This window comes from Sapajus apella, unplaced genomic scaffold, assembly GCF_009761245.1.
Source record: "Sapajus apella isolate SASKATOON/1434 unplaced genomic scaffold, GSC_monkey_1.0 scaffold220, whole genome shotgun sequence".
Classification (NCBI taxonomy): domain Eukaryota; kingdom Metazoa; phylum Chordata; class Mammalia; order Primates; family Cebidae; genus Sapajus; species Sapajus apella.
This window is the reverse complement of record NW_022437160.1, coordinates 303,681-323,906: the sequence shown is the minus strand read 5'-3', so window position 1 is coordinate 323,906 and position 20,226 is coordinate 303,681. Positions and strand designations below refer to the sequence as shown.

General features: G+C 56.1%; 3 protein-coding genes across 4 annotated transcripts in view; all 3 read right to left on the bottom strand.

Annotated features, from left to right (window-relative positions):
* Window positions 1-7,071, bottom strand: part of RASIP1 (Ras interacting protein 1) — a 35,866-nt gene extending 28,795 nt beyond the window's left edge. For both annotated transcript variants that reach the window (XR_004265943.1, XM_032270967.1), the window contains exons 1-4: window positions 6,979-7,071; window positions 6,604-6,744; window positions 5,407-6,092; window positions 453-808 (exon numbers count right to left, since the gene is read on the bottom strand). Coding sequence is in view for 1 of the 2 variants with exons in the window: in XM_032270967.1 (XP_032126858.1) it covers window positions 453-808; window positions 5,407-6,092; window positions 6,604-6,740 (1,179 nt within the window). In the remaining variant the exon portion in view is untranslated. The remainder of the gene's footprint in view (window positions 1-452; window positions 809-5,406; window positions 6,093-6,603; window positions 6,745-6,978) is intronic.
* Window positions 7,072-7,350: 279 nt separating this feature from the next.
* IZUMO1 (izumo sperm-egg fusion 1) lies at window positions 7,351-12,261 on the bottom strand. The gene is made up of 9 exons (XM_032270976.1): window positions 11,926-12,261; window positions 11,515-11,589; window positions 10,742-10,828; window positions 10,462-10,482; window positions 9,723-9,803; window positions 8,689-8,789; window positions 8,269-8,422; window positions 7,747-7,948; window positions 7,351-7,496 (listed from the first exon to the last, which is right to left on the bottom strand). The coding sequence occupies exons 1-9, from the start codon at window positions 12,158-12,160 to the stop codon at window positions 7,376-7,378; spliced, it is 1,077 nt and encodes a 358-aa protein (XP_032126867.1). The 5' UTR covers window positions 12,161-12,261; the 3' UTR covers window positions 7,351-7,375.
* Window positions 12,262-15,670: 3,409 nt separating this feature from the next.
* On the bottom strand, window positions 15,671-19,810 carry FUT1 (fucosyltransferase 1 (H blood group)). The gene is made up of 2 exons (XM_032270973.1): window positions 18,667-19,810; window positions 15,671-17,384 (listed from the first exon to the last, which is right to left on the bottom strand). Exons 1-2 carry the CDS (start codon window positions 18,734-18,736, stop codon window positions 16,282-16,284), a joined length of 1,173 nt encoding a protein of 390 aa, XP_032126864.1. The 5' UTR covers window positions 18,737-19,810; the 3' UTR covers window positions 15,671-16,281.
* Between the last annotated feature and the right edge of the window lie 416 nt (window positions 19,811-20,226).

Below are 20,226 nucleotides of genomic sequence, written 5' to 3'. Positions count from 1 at the left end.
TTTTTTTTTTTTTTTTTTTTTTTTTTTTTTTTGTAGAGACAGGATCTCACTATCTTGTCCGGTTAGTCTGTAATTCCTGGCTTCAAGCAATTCTGCCACCTTGGCCTCCAAAGTGCTGGGATTACAGGAATGAGCCGAACGCCCAGCGGGGATCTTCTTTCTACGTTGGACTCTCCCATGATGAAGACAGTGCTTTCCTCCAACTTTGAATAAAGTGAACTATTCCCTATTTCTCCCTCCAGTAGACTTTCTCAGCCATCTTCTCTCCACCTTCCGTGAATCTCATCTGTCAATCTCTACTCTCGGGCACGCTGAAACCTTGCTGGACCACGCCCCCCAGAGGACCTGACGCTAGCGCGACCCTGGGAATTCTGGGAGTTGTAGTTTTATTGCTCGCCCACCGACAGGTGGGGTCGAGGGCTCTGGGCGTGCGGGGCTGGGGCGGCGCTTACCTGGGCGTCCTGGTAGCCCTGGAGTAGCAGGAAGTAGGGGCGGTTGCTGGGGGCCTGAATGAGGCACTGAGTCAACTGATCGAAGTCCCCGGGGTCTGCAGGTCCGATTTGGGCGTCGGCTGCCCCTGGGGCCATGCTAAGTGCCTGTTGCCTCCGTTCCTGCTGCCGCCGCCGCCGCCCCTGTAGGCTAAGCTCCGACACGCTGCGCCGCAAAGACAAGTTTTCCGAGCGCTCCTTGCCTCCGGACCCAGCGGGGGCCCCTGATCCCGTCCCCGGGCCAGGACTGGCCAGCGCCGCCCCGCCCGACGCCGCCCGGGAGCGGTTCTTCTGTGGCCGCCACGAAGGGGCGCCCGTACCTGCGGAGAGAGATGGGGGACAGTGAGGCTGAGACTAGAAAGGGAGGGACAGACACAGAGCGGCAGATTATGAAACAAAGAATTGGGCTCAGAGAGGTGAAGCTGCTTCCCACAATTAGGGTTTTGCATATTCTGTCCCCTGTGCCTGGAACACCTTTCTCTCCTGACTCATACCCATCTTGCAGTTTTCAGCTCAGGAATTTCATTCATTCTTTTCCATTGAATCATTTGTTCTTTTTTTTTTTTTTTTTTTAATGTAAGAGCAGTAAGAATAATGATTGATCATATAGTTTTTTGTTTTTTCTTTTTCCGAGATGGACTCTTGCTCTGTCACCCAGGCAGGATAGCAGTGGCCGGCTCTCAGCTCACTGCAAACTTCGTCTCCCGGGTTCAAGCTATTCTCCTGCCTCAGCCTCCCGAATAGCTGAGATTACAGGCGCCTGCCACTATGCCCGGCTAATTTTTGTATTTTTAGTAGAGATGGGGTTTCACCATCTTGGCTAGGCCGGTCTCAAACTCCTGACCTCATGATCCACCCGCCTCAGCCTCCCAAAATGTTGGAATTACAGGCTTGAGCCATGGCGCCCAGCCTTTTTTTTTTTTTTTTTTTTTTGAAATCTCACTCTGTCACCAAGGCTGGAGTGCAGCAGTGCAATCTTGGTTCACTGCAACCTCTGCCTCCCAGATTCAAGCAATTCTTCTGCCTCGGCCTCCGGCTTAGCTGGGGTTGCAGGTGCGCACCACCACGCCCAGCTAATTTTTGTATTTTTAGTAGAGACCAGGTTTCACCATGTTGGCCAGGTTGATCTCGAACTGGCTGGTCTAGAATTCCTGACTTCGTGATCCTCTGGTCTCGGCCTCCCAAAGTGCTGGGATTATAGCCATGAGCCATGGTCGCCCAGCCCATTTGTTCTTTTAACAAATATTTATGTATTTAGATGGAGTCTCGCTCTGTTGCCAGGCTGGAGTGCAATGGCGTGATCTTGGCTCACTGCAACCTCCGCCTGCCAATTCAAGCGATTCCCCTGCCTCAACCTCCCGAGTAGCTGGGACTACAGGCACGTGCCACCACACCAGGCTGATTTTCTATTTTAGTAGAGAGCATGTTGGCCAGGATGGTCTCGATCTTCTGACCTCGTGATCTGCCTGCCTCAGCCTCCCAAAGTGCTGGGATTACAGGTGTGAGCCACCGCGCCCAGCCAACATTTATTGAGTACCTACTATATACTTAGGAGTGTTCAAGTCACTGGGTAACAGAGAAGACCCTGCCCTCCAGGAGATAGAAACCACCTCTTCCTAAACACCTTTCCCTGACAGTCCAAGTTGAAGCAGGTGACTTCACTACCGGGTACTCTGGGCTTTTTCTGGACCCAGCAGGAGCCCTGGCACACAGTAGGCACCTAGTGGAAATGAGCTGAATGAGTGGACTGATGTGTTTCTCACTAGGCTTGTGAAATCTGGGAGGGTGGAAACCTCATCTGTCAGCGTCCCCACTGTATTCTCCAGTGCCCTGAAAATGGTGTGGCCAGACCAGGCACGGTGGCTCATCCCAGCACTTTGGGAGGCTGAGGTCAGGAATTTGAGACCAGCCTGGCCAACATGGCGAAACCTGGTCTCCACTAAAAATACAAAAAAAATTTGCCGGGCGTGGTGGTGGACGCCTGTAATCCTAGCTATTTGGGAGGCTGAGGCAGGAGAACTGTTTGAACCAGGAGTTGGAGGTCGCAGTGAGCCATGATCGTACCACTGCACTCCAGCCTGGGTGACAGAGCAAGACTCTGTTGTTGTTTAAAAAAAAAAAAAAGCCGGGCGCGGTGGCTCAAGCCTGTAATCCCAGCACTTTGGGAGGCTGAGGCGGGTGGATCACGAGGTCAAGAGATCGAGACCATCCTGGTCAACATGATGAAACCCCGTCTCTACTAAAAATACAAAAAATTAGCTGGGCATGGTGGCGCGTGCCTGTAATCCCAGCGACTCAGGAGGCTGAGGCAGGAGAATTGCCTGAACCCAGGAGGCGGAGGTTGCGGTGAGCGGAGATCGCGCCATTGCACTCCAGCCTGGGTAACAAGAGCGAAACTCCGTCTCAAAAAAAAAACAAAAAACAAAAAACAAACAAACAAAAAAAAACAACTTTGTCGGGGGGCGCAGGAGAGAGACAATGATTATAATCATTCTTTATCAAGCACCTACTCTATGCCAAGTCCCGTGCTAGGCCCTTTATACATTGAATGCATTATCCCATTGAATCCTCACCTAGGGTTTTTTTTTTTTTTTTTTTTTTTTTTTTGAGATAGAGCTCGCTCTGTCGCCTAGGCTGGAGTACAGTGGCTCAATGTTGGCTCACTACAACCTACGCCTCCTGGGTTGAAGCAATTATCCTGCCTCAGACTCCTCAGCAGCTGGGACTGCAGGTGCGTGCCACCACGCCCGGCTAATTTTTATTTATTTTTTTGTATTTTTAGTAGAGACAGGCTTTCATCGTGTTGGCCAGGATGGTCTCGATCTCCTCAACTTGTGATCCACCCGCCTCGGCCTCCCAAAGTGCTGGGATTACAGGCGTGAGCCACCGCACCCGGCCCTCACCTAGGATTTTACTGAGATTAACTGGCACAGAATGGGTTGGAATCCAAACCCGAGTTCAAAGCCCATTAGTTTAATTGCTATAACATCCTATCTTCCAAAGGGAGGCTCAGATACAGAAAAGCGGTTAGAGGGCTCACCGCAGCAGACCCGGGCTTTCAATGCGCCAGGCCCCACCCCTGCCAGGCGCGGTCCAGCACCAGCTATTTCACCATTGACTCTACCTTCTGTTCCAGGCCTGGCCTCCTCTGAGATCAAGGCCTTCCTTCGTCTCTACAACGACCTCCTCCTCCAGCCCCTTCCTTTTCCGTATGACTCCATTTAGCAGCCAACCCAGCCTAAGGCCGTCTTATCCAAGGACTGCCCCTCAGAGGCTCCGCCCATCTTAGCCCCCGCAGGCCTGGCCTAGGAGCCTGCACTCATTCACTCTGCAGGTGTCTCCCGTTCTAGGCTCCGGCCACATAGGCCCTGCTCAAGAACCGCCTCAACCTACTTCGCAGAGCTGCCTCCTGCCACAGAGACTCACGCACTACATACCACCACTCCTCGCGGGACCCAACACTCAGTGCGCCAGACCACGCTCTTCCACAAGCCCCGCCCCACCACAGGCCCCGCCCACAGGCTCTGCAGGGCTCCCAACATTTTCAGTGCTTACTCCCCCAGCTCCCAGGTCTCTCCAATTCCTTTTTCTTTTTCTGGAGTACTGTTTTGTTTTCTGTGGCTTGTTTTTTTGTTTGTTTGTTTGTTTGTTTGAGACGGAGTTTCGCTCTTGTTACCCAGGCTGGAGTGCAATGGCGCGATTTCGGCTCACCGCAACCTCCACCTCCAGGGTTAAAGCAATTCTCCTGCCTCAGCCTCCCGAGTAGCTGGGATTACAGGCGTGCTCCACGACGCCCGGTAATTTTTGTATTTTTAGCAGAGGCAGGGTTTCACCATGTTGACCAGTATCGTCTCGATCAATCGACTTCGTGATCCACCCACCTCGGCCTCCCAAAGTGCTGGGATTACAGGCGTGAGCCACCGCGCCCGGCCTGGTTTTTTTTTTGAGACGAAGTCTCGCTCTGCCGCCCAGGCTGGAGTGCAGTGGTGCCATCTCGGCCCACTGCAGCCTCTGCCTCCCGGGTTCAAACGATTCTCATGTCTCAGGCTCCCGAGTAGCTGGGATTACAGGCGTGCTCCACGACGCCCGGCTAATTTTTATATTTTTAGTAGAGACGGGGTTTCACCATATTAGCCAGACTGGTCTGGAACTCCAACCTCAGGTGATCCGCCCGCCTCAGCCTCCCAAAGTGCTGGGATTACAAGTGTGAGCCACCAAACCCGGCCAGGACTGACTCTTTAATTCAAAAAGATCCTTGTCGATATTCAGTATGAAAACAGTTGCACTATTGATTTCTCTTTCTCCCAATCGGCCCCAAGAGACCCCATCAAAAGAGAGTACATTTTAAGCCACTAAGCTGCACCTAACAGACCTCGCAGAAACCCGACCAGAAAGTGGAGATTGGGCAGGGAAAGGCTTTCAAAGATCAGCAAATTGCTAGTGTCCCCTAACCTACCACACAGGGCGGATCCCTCCGCCCCCTGCAGTCTCCTGCCCATCCCACTGGACTCCACAGACCCCGCTACACACCCTGCCTCCTCCAAGGCAGCCTGAAATGCATGCAGAAGTCCCCAACCCCAATTCGGAGCCACTTTAGGCCACTCCAAGCCACCATCAGCAACTAGCCCCCGCCCCGCCTAAGCCCCAAGCCCGACCCCTCTAAAAATCCCACCCAATCAACAAGCCCCACCCAACTCTCAGGTCCCCGCCCCTCCCACCATCTGGCCGCCACCGGCCCGGCTCCAGCCCTGCCTCCACCGGCTAGAGTCCTCCACAAACCGTTCAGTCCCCTCCCGCGGGCCCCGCCCCCATCCCACAAGCCCCGCCCAGGCCCCCCACGAGCCCCGCCCAGGTGCCGCCCACGGCCCCGCCTCTCCGGCCCCGGAGTCCCCGCCCCAGAGCCCCGCCCGCCGCTCACCTTCGCCGTCTGCTGCCCCGAAGGCCTCCTGCTCCAGGCGCCGCGCCTCCTCGCGGCCGCGCAGCTCGAAGCGCCGCGCCCAGCCGGGCCGCGCCCGCCACAGCTCCTGCACCAGCAGCGGGCGCTCCGAGTCGCCCAGCACGCGCAGGTGCTCCGCCCGCCACTCGCCGCTCCCCGCGCCCGCCGCCGCCGGCCGGCCCAGCGCGTCGCACAGAGCGAAGGCGTCCACGCAGCTGCTCTCGCCGGGGCCGCCGCCCGGACTGCCGGCCAGGCCGTAGCGCTCGAGCGCCTCGGCCACGAGCTCGCGCGCCGTGGAGCGCGCCGTGGCCAGCACGCTCTTGTAGTTGGCGCCGGATGCCAGTCCCGCGCCGAAGATCTTGAGGACCCCCGGGGGCGCCGTGGCGCGGGTGACCAGCGGGGGCTCGGGGGCCACGCCCGCCGCCAGCTCGGGCAGCTTCTTCTCGCTAGCCCAGCGCTGCGCGCCACCCGGGGTCCCAGGGCCTCCCGCGCCGCCGGACCCCGTGGTCCCGGTCCCCGAGCCCCGGAAAAGCTGGGAGATGCGCTTGGCGCGGCTACCAGAGGCTCCCCCGGCCGCCTTGACGGCGCCCACTCGCCGCAGCTCCACGTGCGGCGGAGGCGGGGGTATCGGCTCGCTGCTACGGCTTCCCGTGTCCGACGAAGAAGATCTGGGAGTCCGCCGGGGAGCAGAGTCGCGGGAGAGAGACCCAGAAAGACATCCCAAGCCGGGGGCGGGGGACAGATTAGGAGAGAAGTGGGCAGAGGCCCAGAGAGAGAAGGACAGGGACCCAGGGTGGATGGACGCGGCGGGGTTGGGGGTGAGGACAGAGACGCGAAGCAAAGACAGAAATAAATAAATATATAAATAAATAAAGGCAAGTCCCACAGAAGGAAATTCCAAGAGGTGAGCAGGGAGGGGAGGAAGGAAGGTGAATCAATTCCCCGCTCCTTCTTGTCACCATCCCGGTGCCCATCCGGCCTCCCTCCACCTCCAGGCCTAGCTCTTCCCCTCGCCGCGCCCTGGTATGGCTGTGCCCCACTGTCTCCCCCTGCCCACCAGCTCGATTGCCCAATTCAGGACGAGGACCAGAGGCAACCCTTTGCAGGGACTGGGCCGTGAACAGGGACAGACAGGAGGCAGGTGTGCAGGGGGAGGAGTTCTGCATAGATGGCACTCACTTGACAGAGGCCGCGCTGGGCCAGCGCCTTCCCAGCTTGGCCAGCTGCTTCCTGGGGGAATTGATCCACAGGCCGACGGGGAGATGAAGCTTCCCGAAGCGAGGGCTTCCGCCCTCCTTCCGTTCACCAGATAGCATGGCCCTAAGGGTGGGTGGGTAAGGCCCCAACTCCTAAGGCACTCTTGTGGGGATAGGGTGGAGGGAACCTAGACTCCGAGTCAGAGGGAGGAGGGGGCTGGGGCTCAGACTCCCGAGTCCAGGGGGAGGAGTGGGATGGGACCCTGGACTCCTGGATCCTGGGATGGAAGATGGCTGGGGGACTGAGTCTTGGGGTCCAGGGAGGGGTGGTATGGGCTGCTGGGTCCCTGGCTCTTACCCTGCTTCGGGTCCGGCACACCCGGAGGCCCTGGCTCCGCTGGCCTGGGTCAGTTCCACTGCTCTCGGTCAGCCTTGCCTCTGCCCCTGCTCCCAGCACTGGGTGGGGGACAGGAAAAGGCAAGAGGAAACCCGGCAGGAAGAGCGGGGAGGGGGCGTCCTGTGAGGAGACCAGGCCTGGGGGAGGAGATCTGGGTAGGGCTGGCCCTGCCCCATTCCTTGATTCTGGAATTACATCGCAGTCAATTGGTCCCCTCCAGGACCCAGGGGTCCCGGTTTCCTGCCCCTCTTCCCTCAGGACGGCGCCCATCCCCAGACCTCTCCTCTCGAGGAAACGAAGGCTAGGATCAGTCCCGTCCCGGGGAGTGAGTCAGATGCTTAGACAACAAGATAAATCTTTATTGGTCCATCGAATCTGTGTCCTGTTCTTTGGGGACCTGGGGTTGCTCGTCGGCTCCACTACCAAGGCCGAACAGTGAGGACTTGATGAAATCGATCACCTTCCTTCGACAAGATATCCTAGGGGTGACAGGGGGGTGCAGATCATGGAACCAGGTTACGTACTTACTCACTGAGTGGGGGACACCCCTCCCAACACCCACCTTATTCTAACAACTATCTAAGCCTCGCCTCCTATGCAAGCCCCCCCACCCCGGGGAAAGTCCTGCTGTCAGTTCTCAGTAGCGCCCAGACCAGCTTCAGCATTGGGTTCCTGGAAGCCTCGCCCCTCACTCCAAGCCAAGCCTGCCTTCTTCAATGAGTTGCTCACGCAAAGGTAAGGCCAATTAACAGTGCTACGGAGCCCCAGATCAGCAGCCCCAGAAGGCGGCCTTTCAGCATGCTGTCTGGCTTCGGAGGCTGGAGGGTTATGGACGACTCCGAGGTCATCTCGGAGATCTGAGTAGGGCTGGCCTCCCCCAGGGTTACGATGTTTGGAGACGGGTTTTCCTCCTGGACCCTTTTGGGCAACACTGTTAGAGAAAGCGTAAAGAGCAGTCTTGGCAAGGCGTGGAGTTACTGCCCTGGCAAAGGCCAGCCCGTAAGAGTACCCAGCCATCCCAGGGATAATCACGCCTCCAATAGCGTCAAGCCTGAACACACCCAAGGGAACCCCTGTCCTCAGGGCCAAAGGCCACACCCCCGGCAGGAAGCCACACCCCATGCCCTGAAACCACACCCAACAGGAAGTCACGCCCCTATCGCAGAGGCCACGCCCCCGCAGCGGTTTCCCAGTTCCCCTACTCCCTCTGGACCCTGAATCCTACACTTCTCTCAACCCCACAGCACTGACCTGTGACGTGAAAAAGGATGATGGTGGCTGGGCTGGAATTCACGGTGCCCAGCTCGCAGCGGTAGTCACCTGCATCCTCTGGACCCACCATGGGCTTGGTCAGGGTGGGCTCTTTCCCCTTGGACACCAAGGTCTCAGTATTGTTCCCCCAAACCTAGACCCAAGCTCAAGGGGTCACTGAGGCCTGGGGAATTCAGGGGTTGGGGGAGTACTGGGGTGAGTCGATCACAGGGCCTCAGGATGGGAGGTGGATATCCAGGGTGTCACTGGTCAGGGCATGGGGTCCCCAGAGGTCAGTAGAGACCGCACGTACTAGACCACCCTCCTGGGTCATGAGAGTCATGGGTGCAGGCCCATGGATCCAGAACACAAGCATTGCGGTCTAGGGAGTTCAGGGGTTGCAGAAGTGGCCATCCTCACCCTGTAAAAGCTGTAATCAGTGAGGCCCTCGGAAGCCTTGTGCCAGTTTAACTCACAGTCCAGGATCATGTCTTCCATATGTGGAACCTCCACGTTGCGCTCTGGTGGTGGGGGATGAACGTGGGAGACTCCTTCATGGCTCTTAACTGTACCTTTCCTCTTACATTTGTTGTAACCCATCTTTTCTCTGCTTTTCTTCTTTTTTTTTTTCTTTTTTGGGGAGTCTTTCTCCATTTTTTTTTCTTTTTTTTTTTTTTTGAGATGGAGCCACTGCACCTGGCCTCTCTCTCTCTTTTTTTTTAATTTATTTTTATTTATTTATTTATTTATTTATTTATTTGAGACGGAGTTTTGCTCTTGTTACCCAGGCTGGAGTGCAATGGCGCGATCTCGGCTCACCGCAACCTCTGCCTCCTGGGTTCCGGCAATTCTCCTGCCTCAACCTCCTGGGTAGCTGGGATTACAGGCACGCGCCACCATGCCCAGCTGATTTTTTTTTGTATTTATAGTAGAGACGGGGTTTCACCATGTTGACCAGGATGGTCTCGATCTCTTGACCTCGTGATCCACCCGCCTCAGCCTCCCAAAGTGCTGGGATTACAGGCATGAGCCACCGCGCCCGGCCTTTTTTTTTAAAGACAATATCTCACTCTTTTGCCTAGGCTGGAGTGCAGTGGTATGACCATAACTCACTGGAGCCTCCAACTCCTGGGTCCAAGCAATCCTCCTGCCTCAGCCTTCCAAGTAGCGGGGACTACAGAAATGCACCACCACACCTGGCTAACTTTTTACTTTTTTTGTAGAGATGGGGTCTCACTATGTTGCCCAGGCTGGTCTCAAGCTCCCGCCTTCAAGCAAGCCTCCCGTCTCAGCCTCCCAAGGTGCTGGGTTTGCAGGTGTGAGCCACTGTACCCAGCCTAAACCCTGCCTTTTCTTGTCTGCTGCTCCCACACCTGCATCTAGGCTTGAGACTGTCTCTTCTCTCACCCCACCCCACCTGCACCAATTCCTCCCACTGGGTCCAGTTCTCTCACCCCCACAATCGTAGGACTTTCGGCAAGCGTGAACCTCCTTTTTGCAGTTCATGCACCAGATCAGAGTCTGCAGCATCATACCTGGAGGGGCGGGGTCAAGGCTTGTAATTGCCCAGTAAGAGCCATGGCTAAAAGGAGAGGTCAGGGCCAAGGGCTGGGGCCAGGTCATCTATGACATTCCTAGATGGTCAGGCAAAGGGACAGGGCCAGGACGCAGGTGGGTAGGAAGTGGGTGCCAACAAGGCTCAGTGAGTGTAAGCCAGCTGTGCTGGTTAAGCCAGTGAGTGTAATCCCAGCACTTTGGAAGGCCAAGGTGGGCAAATCATGAGGTCAGGAGATCAAGACCAGCCTGGCCAACATAGTGAAACGCTGTCTCTACTAAAAATACAAAAATTAGCTGGGCATGGTGGTGGGCGCCTGTAATCCCAGCTACTTGGGAGTCTGAGGCAGGAGAATTGTTTGAACCTGGAAGGCAGAGTTAGCAGTGAGCTGAGATCACACTCCAGCCCAGGCAACAGGGCAAGACTATGTCTCAAAAAAAAAAAAAAAAAAGGAAGGTAAATAGAATATGACCTGCTCCCCAAGAAATTCAAGGTGGAGAAAGTATACTGGAGACCTAGAAACCTCTCCAAGGCAGAGAATGGCAAAATCACCAGGATCCAAAAAGTTGAGTGGGGAGGTTCACTATTCAGAGGGCCGGACGAAGAGCAGAGGGTTAGCTTCTGTAATCCGGACTCACCACATTGATTGGGACAATAAGCTGTGTCAAAAGAGAAAAAAAGAGAGAGACAGAGAAAGAGATGCCAGAATCAGATTTCTAAATTAAAAACGATGGGAGAGGGGGTTGGGGGAAGCGCTGGGCTTTGGGCTCTTGGGTTAGAAGAGAAAAAGACTTGGGTCTGAAGGAGGAGGACTTGGAGAAGCTGAGGAACTGGGCTTGGAGAAGTAAGCGGCTGGAGACAAGGACTCTGGGATTGCGGAAAGAGGAGTTGGGGACACGGGCTCCCATCTTCTCTCACCCTCTCTTTGGAATCGAGCAACAGAGGTGGCAAGGGCTTCCTTTTGCAGGTGCAACATCCAAAATAGCTCCTTCGCGAAGAGATTGTCTGGGAAGACACAGCCACCCCCCGTCCCACGTGTGAGGTGCTGGAAGTTTGCTTCTGCCTGCAGAGCCTGGCATTCCACCTTCTGGCCTTCTCAGGGAAGGGCACTAAAACTGACCGTCTAACATAATGCCAGCCACTGGGCTAAGCAATGCATATTTTGGGGGATGGCGGGCACAGGGTCTTACTCTGCCAGCCAGGCTGAAGTGCAGTGGTGTGGTCACGACTCACTGCAACTTTGACTTCCTGGGCTCAAGCAGTCTTCCTGCCTCAACACCCTAAGTAGCTGGGACTACAGGCACACACCACCGTGTGTGTGTGTGTGTGTGTGTGTGTGTGTGTGTGTATTTTTTGTAGAGACAAGGTTTCACTATGTTGGTCAGGCTGGTCTCGAACTACTGAACTCAAGCAATCTGCCTGCCTCAGCCTCCCAAACTGCCAGGATTACAGGCATGAGCCACTGTGCCTGGCCAGCAATACACATTTAAACTGAACAACTGAGGGAGCATTTTAGAGCCAAGGGAGTTTCAAAGTCCTTTGCTCAAGGCCATACAGCTAGGAAGTGGCAGAGCAGGGATTTGAACCTAGGCAGTCTGGTTCCAAAGCCTAGTATCTGACCAAGAGACCAGGCATCACTAGCCCTGCGTTCCCTGAGAGATTCTGGATCCCCACTCCCTTGGTGCATTTACCTTTTACGTCACTGTCTGTGATGCGTTTCAGATCCTTCAGCAAACTCCAGGAAGCCTTTTGCAGTGTGTCCTCATCTGTCGGGGGAGATACAATCTCAGATTCCAGCCTTACTGTCTCATTGGAGCGCCCAGTCTTAGAAACTACAATACCCATGAGGCCACTGGGCAAAGATAGGCCTGGTCAAGGGACCAGCTACCCGTCGCCTTCTGGGAGTTGTAGTTTTAGTACATAAAATTGCCGGCTAAAGATAGGGAATACAATATTTACTAGCCCTGGGGAACCTGAGAATCTGCATCTCGGCCTTCTCCATTCTTGAATCCCGGAGACCCTGCTGTCAGCCTCTTCCTCCCCCTGGTGTTATTCCCCTCCTTCCTAGGACCCAGGGGTCCCGGGCTCCCCCTTGTGATCACCGATGACCCCCATATAGGCATCCTCAGCAAGCGACAGATTCTGGAAATCTGCCACGGCCTTCTCTACTTTATCCATTAAGGTTTTGTGAAGGCTCGCATCCAGGTGGCCAGGCAGGTAATCCTTCTCCAAGGACTTTAGCGCCAGCACGACAGACGGGTCACAGATGACACAGCCCTCGGCAGGAAGCAGGCAACCGGCCAGCGCCGAAAACAGGAGGGTAAAATGCGGCCCCATTGCAGCCAGCGCGCAGTTCCCGGAGACCGTCAGGAAGGGTGCTCTCACCCCAAACCGAGAGCAGGAGAACGCTAAAGGGAGAGAAGCCAAAGCCCGTCTTAAGAAACCCCACTGGGCCACCCTATCCATGGGGTCCCCAAACCACAAAACAAGGATCTTCAGGAAATCTCCAAATAAAGAGGATGTATGTCCTTCACCAAATGCCTCCAAAGGGTGAAACTGAGCCCCAATCCAGGGGACCCCAAATTTAGGGTTCTCACTGCATCCCGAGAGATCAGAAAAACTGTTAAACAGGAAGCACTCATAAGTCTCCAAACTCAGGACCTGGAATCTTCCAACCGCATATGCCCCTTCCCAGACTCCCAAACTATGGAATTTACAAGTCCCCAGATTGATGTGATCCTGAACGCCAACCCTTAAATGCAACACCGAGGCACTCCTCTGGCAGCCCCCCAAAACCTGAACCTCAAGCTGAAAATTCAATGCCCAAACCAATAAATCATCTAATACAGACCCAACCATCAAACTCCAAACTCCTCCAAAACCAAAACACGTTCCAAATTCCTAAACCTCGGGACTCCACTATACACTTAAGGCTCCAAGCGATCCTCCAGACCTAAGGGGTGCTTGTTCACCCTTCCCCAAGACTAACGGACTCCCAGTTTGCAGCTCGCACCTTTCTGCTTAGAAAAAGGAGCCCCAGCCAGGCGCTGTGGCTCATGCCTGTAATCCCAGCACTTTGGGAGGCCGAGGCGGGAGGATCACAAGGTCAGGAGTTCAAGACCAGCCTGGCCAAGATGGTGAAACCCTGTCTCTACTAAAAATACCAAAAACTAGCCGGCCGTGGTGGCGCGCGCCTGTAATCCCAGCTACTCCTCGGGAGGCTGAGGCAGAGAATTGCTTGAGCCCGGGAGGTGGAGGTTGCAGGGAGCCGAGATCGCGCTACTGCTCTCCAGCCTGGGCGACAGAGACTCCGTCTCCCGAAACAGGGCGGTTCCTGACTTGTGTCCTCGAACACTAGAGGGCTTTTAAAGAGGAACCGGGGGTCAGGACCACCTACGCTAATTTTCCAAGGGCCAAAATCAAGGATTTTGTTGGGGACGCGGGTAAGGTCGGTTGCGTGAAATCGAGAGCTTTTCTGAGTCACGGACGCTCCCCTCTCTATAAGGAACTCCTGCAGTCTCCTCCCAGCTTCTCAGCCCGAATTCCCTCAGAGATATTCCGTGGGATTTTCCTCGGCCCCGCCCAGAAACCCAGCTCTGTCTGATTGGACTGTAACAAAGGGCTGCCCCGCCTCTCGCTCCATGACGTCACAGAGGCGGCAGCCTTTTCAGACTAGAACTTTCCTGGCATCTGCGGAAGAGGAGGCCTCCTGACTGCTCTGGCCTTCAGACACCTCTCCTCCCACTGCCCCAGGACCCAGGCTTTGGGCTAGATCCGGCGCCCTAGGCCGCTGCCGACCCCATCACAGCCCTTAGAAACGGCTGTCAAGCCACGAATTGAACGGTTTAGCCCTAGGACTACGACTCCCAGAATGCCCTGGGGCCTCTTTGTCCGTAGTTGATTAGCGCTGCCCAACCCCATAGCTTTCTGGGAAATGTAGTTCAATGATTATCTGCTCGCTCCCGCCTCCTACTCTTCTCCCCACGCGGAGGTCCCAGTGGGAGGAGAGGGTTGGGGGCCAATACTGAGGGTCCAGGAGAGAGCAACTGGGGGCTCAGACCTTTGGGCCCTGGAAGGTCTCTCTCCTGTGTGATCGAAACAGGGAACCAGAAAAACCGAGGCCACGAGTCACACAAGTCCAGCAACAAGAGGCTGTCAGATCTAAGTAGGGACAGCACTCTCAGTCTCGAGTAATAAAAGTCCTCAAGGCCGGGCGCGGTGGCTCACGCCTGTGATCCTAGCACTTTGGGAGGCCGAATCGGGCGGATCACGAGGTCAGGAGATCGAGACCATCCTGGCCAACATGTGAAACCTCATCTCTACCAGAAACAAAACAAAACAAAACAAAACAAAAAATGCTGGGCATGATGGCAAGCGCCTGTAGTCTCAGCTACTTGGGAGGCTGAAGCAGGAGAATCGCTTGAACCGGAGAGGTGGAGGTTGCAGCGAACCCAGATCATGCCACTGCACTCCAGCCTGGCCACAGAGCGAGACTCCGTCTCCAAAAAAAAAAAAAAGAAAAACTCCTTAGAAGCGCCCCCCTTTCCCTCCACTCTCTTATCTACTTAAACACACACACACACACACACACACACACACACACACAGCGCTCTTGTTCCAAAAAAGCCGCAGAGACAGGGATTGGTGCTGTGGACTTTTAATTCATACCTCCTGCTCTCTTACCTGTAGCAGCTGAGTTGGGAACTGTACGGTAACTGTACAATTTCACTGTAACTCCCTGAGAAGCCTAGAGGTGGGATGAGTAGACGGGGGATGTGATCAGAGTTGACTCTTCTTTCATCCACCAAAAAACAGCAGGGGGCTCCTGAGAGCTCAACAATCCTGTCCACCTTGGCCAGACCTCGCCCTCCTGCCTGGGTTTGAAGCTGGGTCCAAGGTCTGCATACCTTTGGATCCTTTTATCCCAGACCTGCCCAAAGCCAGACGCAGTGGTTTCGTGAGTTTAGGGGCAGACAATGATTAGCAATGAGCACAACACCTGCCAGCTTTTCACAAGCACAGAGGGTGTGTTTATGCCTGCACACTTCCAGAAAACAGATCCCAGACCCCCAGCAGCCCACCTGCAGAGAAAGACCAACTTCCTTCATTGTGAGTGGCAACCTGAACTTGGAGCCAATATATGTAGGTCTCGACAGTTTACGATTTTAAAAAAGAAGTGTTCTTGGATCCCTGGAAAGTTCTGCTCCAGAAGCTGCACCATTGAGCAGTGATTCCTCACCCCACTTTCACATTTTAGCCTGTCTGCTCAAAACAAAGGAAAAAAAGTCTTTGAGGGGCTGGGGACCGGGTTGGACAGACTCCCACTCTGCTCACCAACTACCCCAGTTTTTCCAGAGCCTGTGAACTGAGCAAGACGCTGGCCAACCAGAGATGGTTTGTCTTTCATGTCGATCTTTCCAGCAATGCTGGGCACTGAGCTTCTAGTTGTACATTCATTAGATTCTTCACTTGGCCACCTCTGTAATCCCAGCATTCTGGGAGGCCAAAGAGGGAGGACTGCTTGAGGCCAGGAGTTCAACAACAGACTGGACAATATCACAAGGTCTTGTCTATACAAAAATAAAACAACAAAAAAAAATTAGCTGGGCCAGGCGCAGTGGCTCATGCCTGTAATCCCAGCACTTCAGGAGGCTGAGGCAGGTGGATCATGAGGTCAGGAGATTGAGACCATCCTGGCCAACATGGTGAAACCCCGACTCTGCTAAAAATACAAAAATTAGCCAGGTGTGGTGGTGTGCATCTGTAGTCCCAGCTATTCAGGAGGCTGAGGCAGGAGGATCCCTTGAGCTCAGGCATTCAAGGTTTCAGTGAGCTATGATCGTGACACTGTACTCCAGACTCCAACCTGGGCAATAGAGCAAGACCCTGTCTCCAAAAACAAAAAAACAAAAAGATTCTTCACCTTAGTTATCTGGATTTCCAGAACGCCATCCCCTCCAGAAGGGCCCTGCAGGGTTCTTCAAAGGCATCGAACCTGGCCCTCTCTAGAACAAGTCGCCTTCTAGAATCACTCCAGAAACACAGAACGGGACTTGCTGAATGCTTGCTCTGGACCAACCATGTGTTCCCTCAGTCTTCTGAGGACACAGGGGAGCAGTAAACCTTTTATAGAAAAGAGCAGAGGGAGAGTTTTCTATTCCTGGGCACGGCCATCTGGAACTACTCGAGATATGGGCTGGGAAAAGCAGGTGGGCACTGTGGCTTCTAGAACTGCCTGCCAGCCATCAGAAAAAGACATTTTGCTGGTTCTAGATGTTCAGACAGTTCCAGAAAGGTCCCCCTTCTCTCCAACTCTCCCAACTAGAATCGCTCTGGAAAAGGGTGCCCATTGGCTTCAGGAACGCCACAAGCTTCTCCAGAAGATGCCAGGCTTCTGGAGCCACAGACTGCTGCTGGCTCTAGAGAGATCAGGCTATTCCGGAAAGTCTCCCCAGCTCTCAAGGCTCAGCCCGTGTCCAGAGTGGAGACAGGTCTGCGTTAATGCCCACCCACTCGGGCAGGAAGGCGGCCTCGGGCTTGAAGATCTTCAGGAACTCAGAGTCTGGCAGGGTGAAGTTGGCCAGGTAGACAGTGTCTCCGCCAGCCAGGTAGGCAGCCCAGAAGCCGAAGGTGCCGATGGTCATGATGGTGTGGTTGCACTGCGTGAGCAGGGCAAAGTCTTTCCACGGGGAAGCCTCCTGTCCGTCGCCAGCAAACATCACATCGCCCTTCGAGGTGTCGATGTTTTCTCTACACCACTCCATGCCGTTGCTGGTGACCACAAACACCGGGGCTTCATGCCGTGCCCGGAACCAGTCCATGGCCTCCCGGAGGTAGGCGCTGTTGGCCACCACGCCCTTCCAGCGCTGAGGCATCACCTGGAGGTAGTCCCCACGGCGCACGTGGACGCCCACAAACGTGCGCGGCCGGTCCCCCGAGCGCCCCAGGCGGAGCCGCCGCAGCACGCTCTGCGCCTCTTCGCGAAGGTGGTCGTGCAGCGTGAACTCGCTGCGGATCTGTTCCCGGAGATGATGGAAGAAAGTCCAGGAACAGGGGAAGCCGGAGAGCTTCAGGAAAGGATCCCCCAAGTCTGCGTACTCCTCCGACATCCAGTCGTGAAGCCGCAGCTCCTGCCAGGGCGTGCGGCTGTCCACCTCTGGGGCCAGCACGGGCAGCGTGATGCGGAAGACCGGGGCCAGTGTGGCGTGCATGGCGGGCAGGATGAAGGCTCGGCGACCGTTGAGCTGGGCCAGGGCCAGCAGCGTGGCATACTGCCCCATTTGGTTACCAAACCGGCCATCGGGGTAGATCGTCCAGGTGCCGGAGAGGGAGGCAGGGTGCTGGCGACAGGGAGAGGAGGTGTTGGGGCTCATCGGGGTACCCGGCAGACAAAAGATGGCCACGGGGGGTGTCACCAGGTGGCGGTCTGGACACAGGACCGACAGGCCTAGGCCGTGTCGAATGCTGTCTTGGTGGATGTGGAGGAAGAAGGAGATTGCAGAGAGGACACAGACTAGCAGGAAGGCCAGACAGAGGTGACGATGGCTCAGTGGCCACATGGCTGCAGGGGAGGAAAGGAGAATTAGCAGATGCGCAGAGGCTGAGCAGGGATGGGGGAGGAGAGGGAGGCCTGGGGTTCGTTTTCCCTCCATCCCAGGGAAAGAGGAAGCTAAAGGTTTAGACTCTTGGGGCTGAGGTAGGGAGAGTCTGAGTCCTAGGTTTGAGGGATGAGAGCGTTGGGATCTCTGGGCATGGGGGATGGGAAGACCGTGAAGTGTAGCCATGGTTTGGCTGGGCACTGTGGCTCACACCTGTAAGCCCAGCATATTGGGAGCTGAGATGGGAGAGCCTTTTGAGCCTAAGAGTTCCAGATCAGCCTGGGCAACAGAGCAAGACTCTACTTTTATATAAAAAAATTAAAATTAGCTTGACGTGGCCTGGGCCTGGTGGCTCAGGCCTGTAATCCCAGCACTTTGGGAGGCCAAGGCAGGCAGCTTACCTGAGGTCGGGAGTTCAAGACCAGCCTGACCAACATGGTGAAACCCCATCTCAACTAATAATACAAAATTAGCCGGGTGTGGTGGTGCATGCCTGTAATCTCAACTACTCAGGAGGCTGAGGCAGGAGAATCGCTTGAACCCAGGAGTCGGAGGAAAGAAAGAAAGAAAGAAAAAGAAGGAAAGAAAGAAAGAAAGAAAGAGGACGGAAGGAAGGAGAAAGAAAAAAAGAAATAGAAAGAAAGAGAAAAGAAAGAAAGAAAAGAGTGAGAGAGAAGGAGGGAGGGAGGAAGGAAGGAAAGAAAGAAGAAAAGAAAGAAAAAGAAAATTAGCTTAGCACAGTAGCATGTGTCTGTGGTCTCAGCTCCACAGGAGCTATGTATGGTGAGTGCATCCCACAGTGAGCCACGATAGCACTGCTGCAGTCTAGCCTGGGCGACAGAGAGGGACCCTGTCTAAAAACAAAACAACAAAACAAAAAAACAAAACACACCGATTGCATGGTGCAGGTCCCTGAACTTTTTCTGCAGGAATCTCGAGTCTCCCCTCCTGTAAGTTCCACTGATCCCTCCTTCTTTCACCAGCCTGATTCTCAGGGGTACCTGCCTGTGAGGCGCAAAATCCACCACAGAGGTGATGATGGCAAGAAACAGCCCATGTGAAACAAGGAAGGCTGGAGGATCAGGAGCGGAAGGAGTATCTTGGTCCCGGTGGAGTAATGGCTGGGGAGGTGGTGGAGAGTCCTAAGGCCTTAGGAAGACCTGGCGAAGAGGTTGGGGTTGTACCTCTTCTTCCGGCTCTGAAGGAGTCGTTCCTGGGTCCCAGGCACCCGCAGTCCCCACTCACCTGAGCTCCTTGAAGGGGGCAGATCCACGCTTCGGGTGGCCAGAGCGCGCCGTCCACCAAGGCTGGCCATATCCGGCGGCCCCCGGAACGCCAGGCGCCCGGCTCTCCGGCCCCGCAGCCCTCCCCTCCGAGCAGCCTGCCCGGACTGGCAGCGAGGGCTTGGGGAGGGGAGGAAGGAGGGGGCGCGGCCGGGAGGTTAGCAGCCTCCGCCCTCCCGGGCCGGGCAGGTGCCAAGAAGATGGAGCCCCGCCCCTCCCCTGACGCCGAGCCCTAGCGCCCCGGGCTAGGGCGATGGCCCTTGGACCCACCGCTGCCCAGATCCGGCATGCAAGGGACCGCGCCCGGCCCCGCCGTCCCGGCATTGACCTGCACGAGAGCTTCACCCCGGGCAGCCTACCTGGCTTCCAAGCAGCCGCCGCATCCTTGCGTGGACCCGGAGGCCGCGCGCCCAGCTGCAAAGCTGGAGCCGGGAGGTCCAATCCGCCGCCCTCTCCTTCCCGGCGCCAGGGCTTAGAGTCGGCCCCAGGCACCTGGGTACCTCGAGCCTGGCCACGCCCCAGCGGCTGGGCAGGGCCCCCGCACCTGGTCCCGGCGAGCGGGGCGATTCTCCGCCCCTGCTGCGTCCTCCCCGGGGATGGAGAACCTGTTTGCCAGGCTGCCGCGGGAGCTCGCGGGGGCCTCCAGCCTGCAGGTGTCCCCGCGCCCACCAGGGTCTCCGCTCTCGCACCCACCACCCCGTCCACACTTAAATTCCAGAATCCCAGGCCCTAGTGGCTCCTTTTGGAGAATTCTAGGGTCCCGTGCCAAACTGCTACTTTCCAGACTTGCACCGCGCGGCGGCAGCCATTCCAACGCCGGAGGCTGGAGGGGAACAGGGTCTGCTTCCCGTGCCGTCAGCAGCGCCCGTGGCGGCCGGCACCTGGAACAGAGGCCTCTGCCCGCTTGTCACTTAATTAAAGCATTTTCTCTGGTCCAAGGCCCACCTCCAGCATCGCCAACCCGGAGCAGGGCATGCTGACCCTCCACTCAACATACGTCAGTGCCAAGGACTCAGGAGTTCTACTTGATTCCCAGAAGTTTAACCATCATCTCTCCAGGCTCAGGACTCCGAGTACCCAAGACCCTTCCCCTCACACCCAGAAGTCCCGCCCCTCCTCCCTCAGACCCAGGAGTCCAGACCCAGGACCCCTCCTCCCTCAGACCCAGGAGTCTAGACCCAGGACCCCTCCTCCCTCAGACCCAGAAGTCCAAACCCAGCCCCTCCTCCCTCAGACCCAGGAGTCCAGACCCCCAGCCCCTCCTCCCTCAGACCCAGCAGTCCAAACCCAGGACTCCTCCTCCCTCAGACCCAGGAGTCCAAACCCCAGCCCCTCCTCCCTCAGACCCAGGAGTCCAGACCCTCAGCCCCTCCTCCCTCAGACCCAAGAGTCCAAACCCCAGCCCCTCCTCCCTCAGACCCAGAAGTCTAGACCCAGCCCCTCCTCCCTCGGACCTAGGAGTCCAGACCCCCAGCCCCTCCTCCCTCAGACCCAGGAGTCCAGACCCCAGCCCCTCCTCCCT

What these genes read in the sequence shown, in the direction of transcription:
- IZUMO1 (XM_032270976.1), bottom strand. Translation starts at nt 12,160, where the DNA reads ATGGGGCCGCATTTTACCCTCCTGTTTTCGGCGCTGGCCGGTTGCCTG. An exon ending in TGCCTATATGGGGGTCATCG is followed by an intron (nt 11,590 to 11,925) that starts GTGATCACAAGG and finishes CTCCCCCGACAG; the next exon opens with ATGAGGACACACTGCAAAAG. An exon ending in CACAGACAGTGACGTAAAAG is followed by an intron (nt 10,829 to 11,514) that starts GTAAATGCACCA and finishes GTGTCTTCCCAG; the next exon opens with ACAATCTCTTCGCGAAGGAG.
- FUT1 (XM_032270973.1), bottom strand. Translation starts at nt 18,736, where the DNA reads ATGGCCAGCCTTGGTGGACGGCGCGCTCTGGCCACCCGAAGCGTGGAT. An exon ending in GCCCCCTTCAAGGAGCTCAG is followed by an intron (nt 17,385 to 18,666) that starts GTGAGTGGGGAC and finishes CCTCCCCTGCAG; the next exon opens with CCATGTGGCCACTGAGCCAT.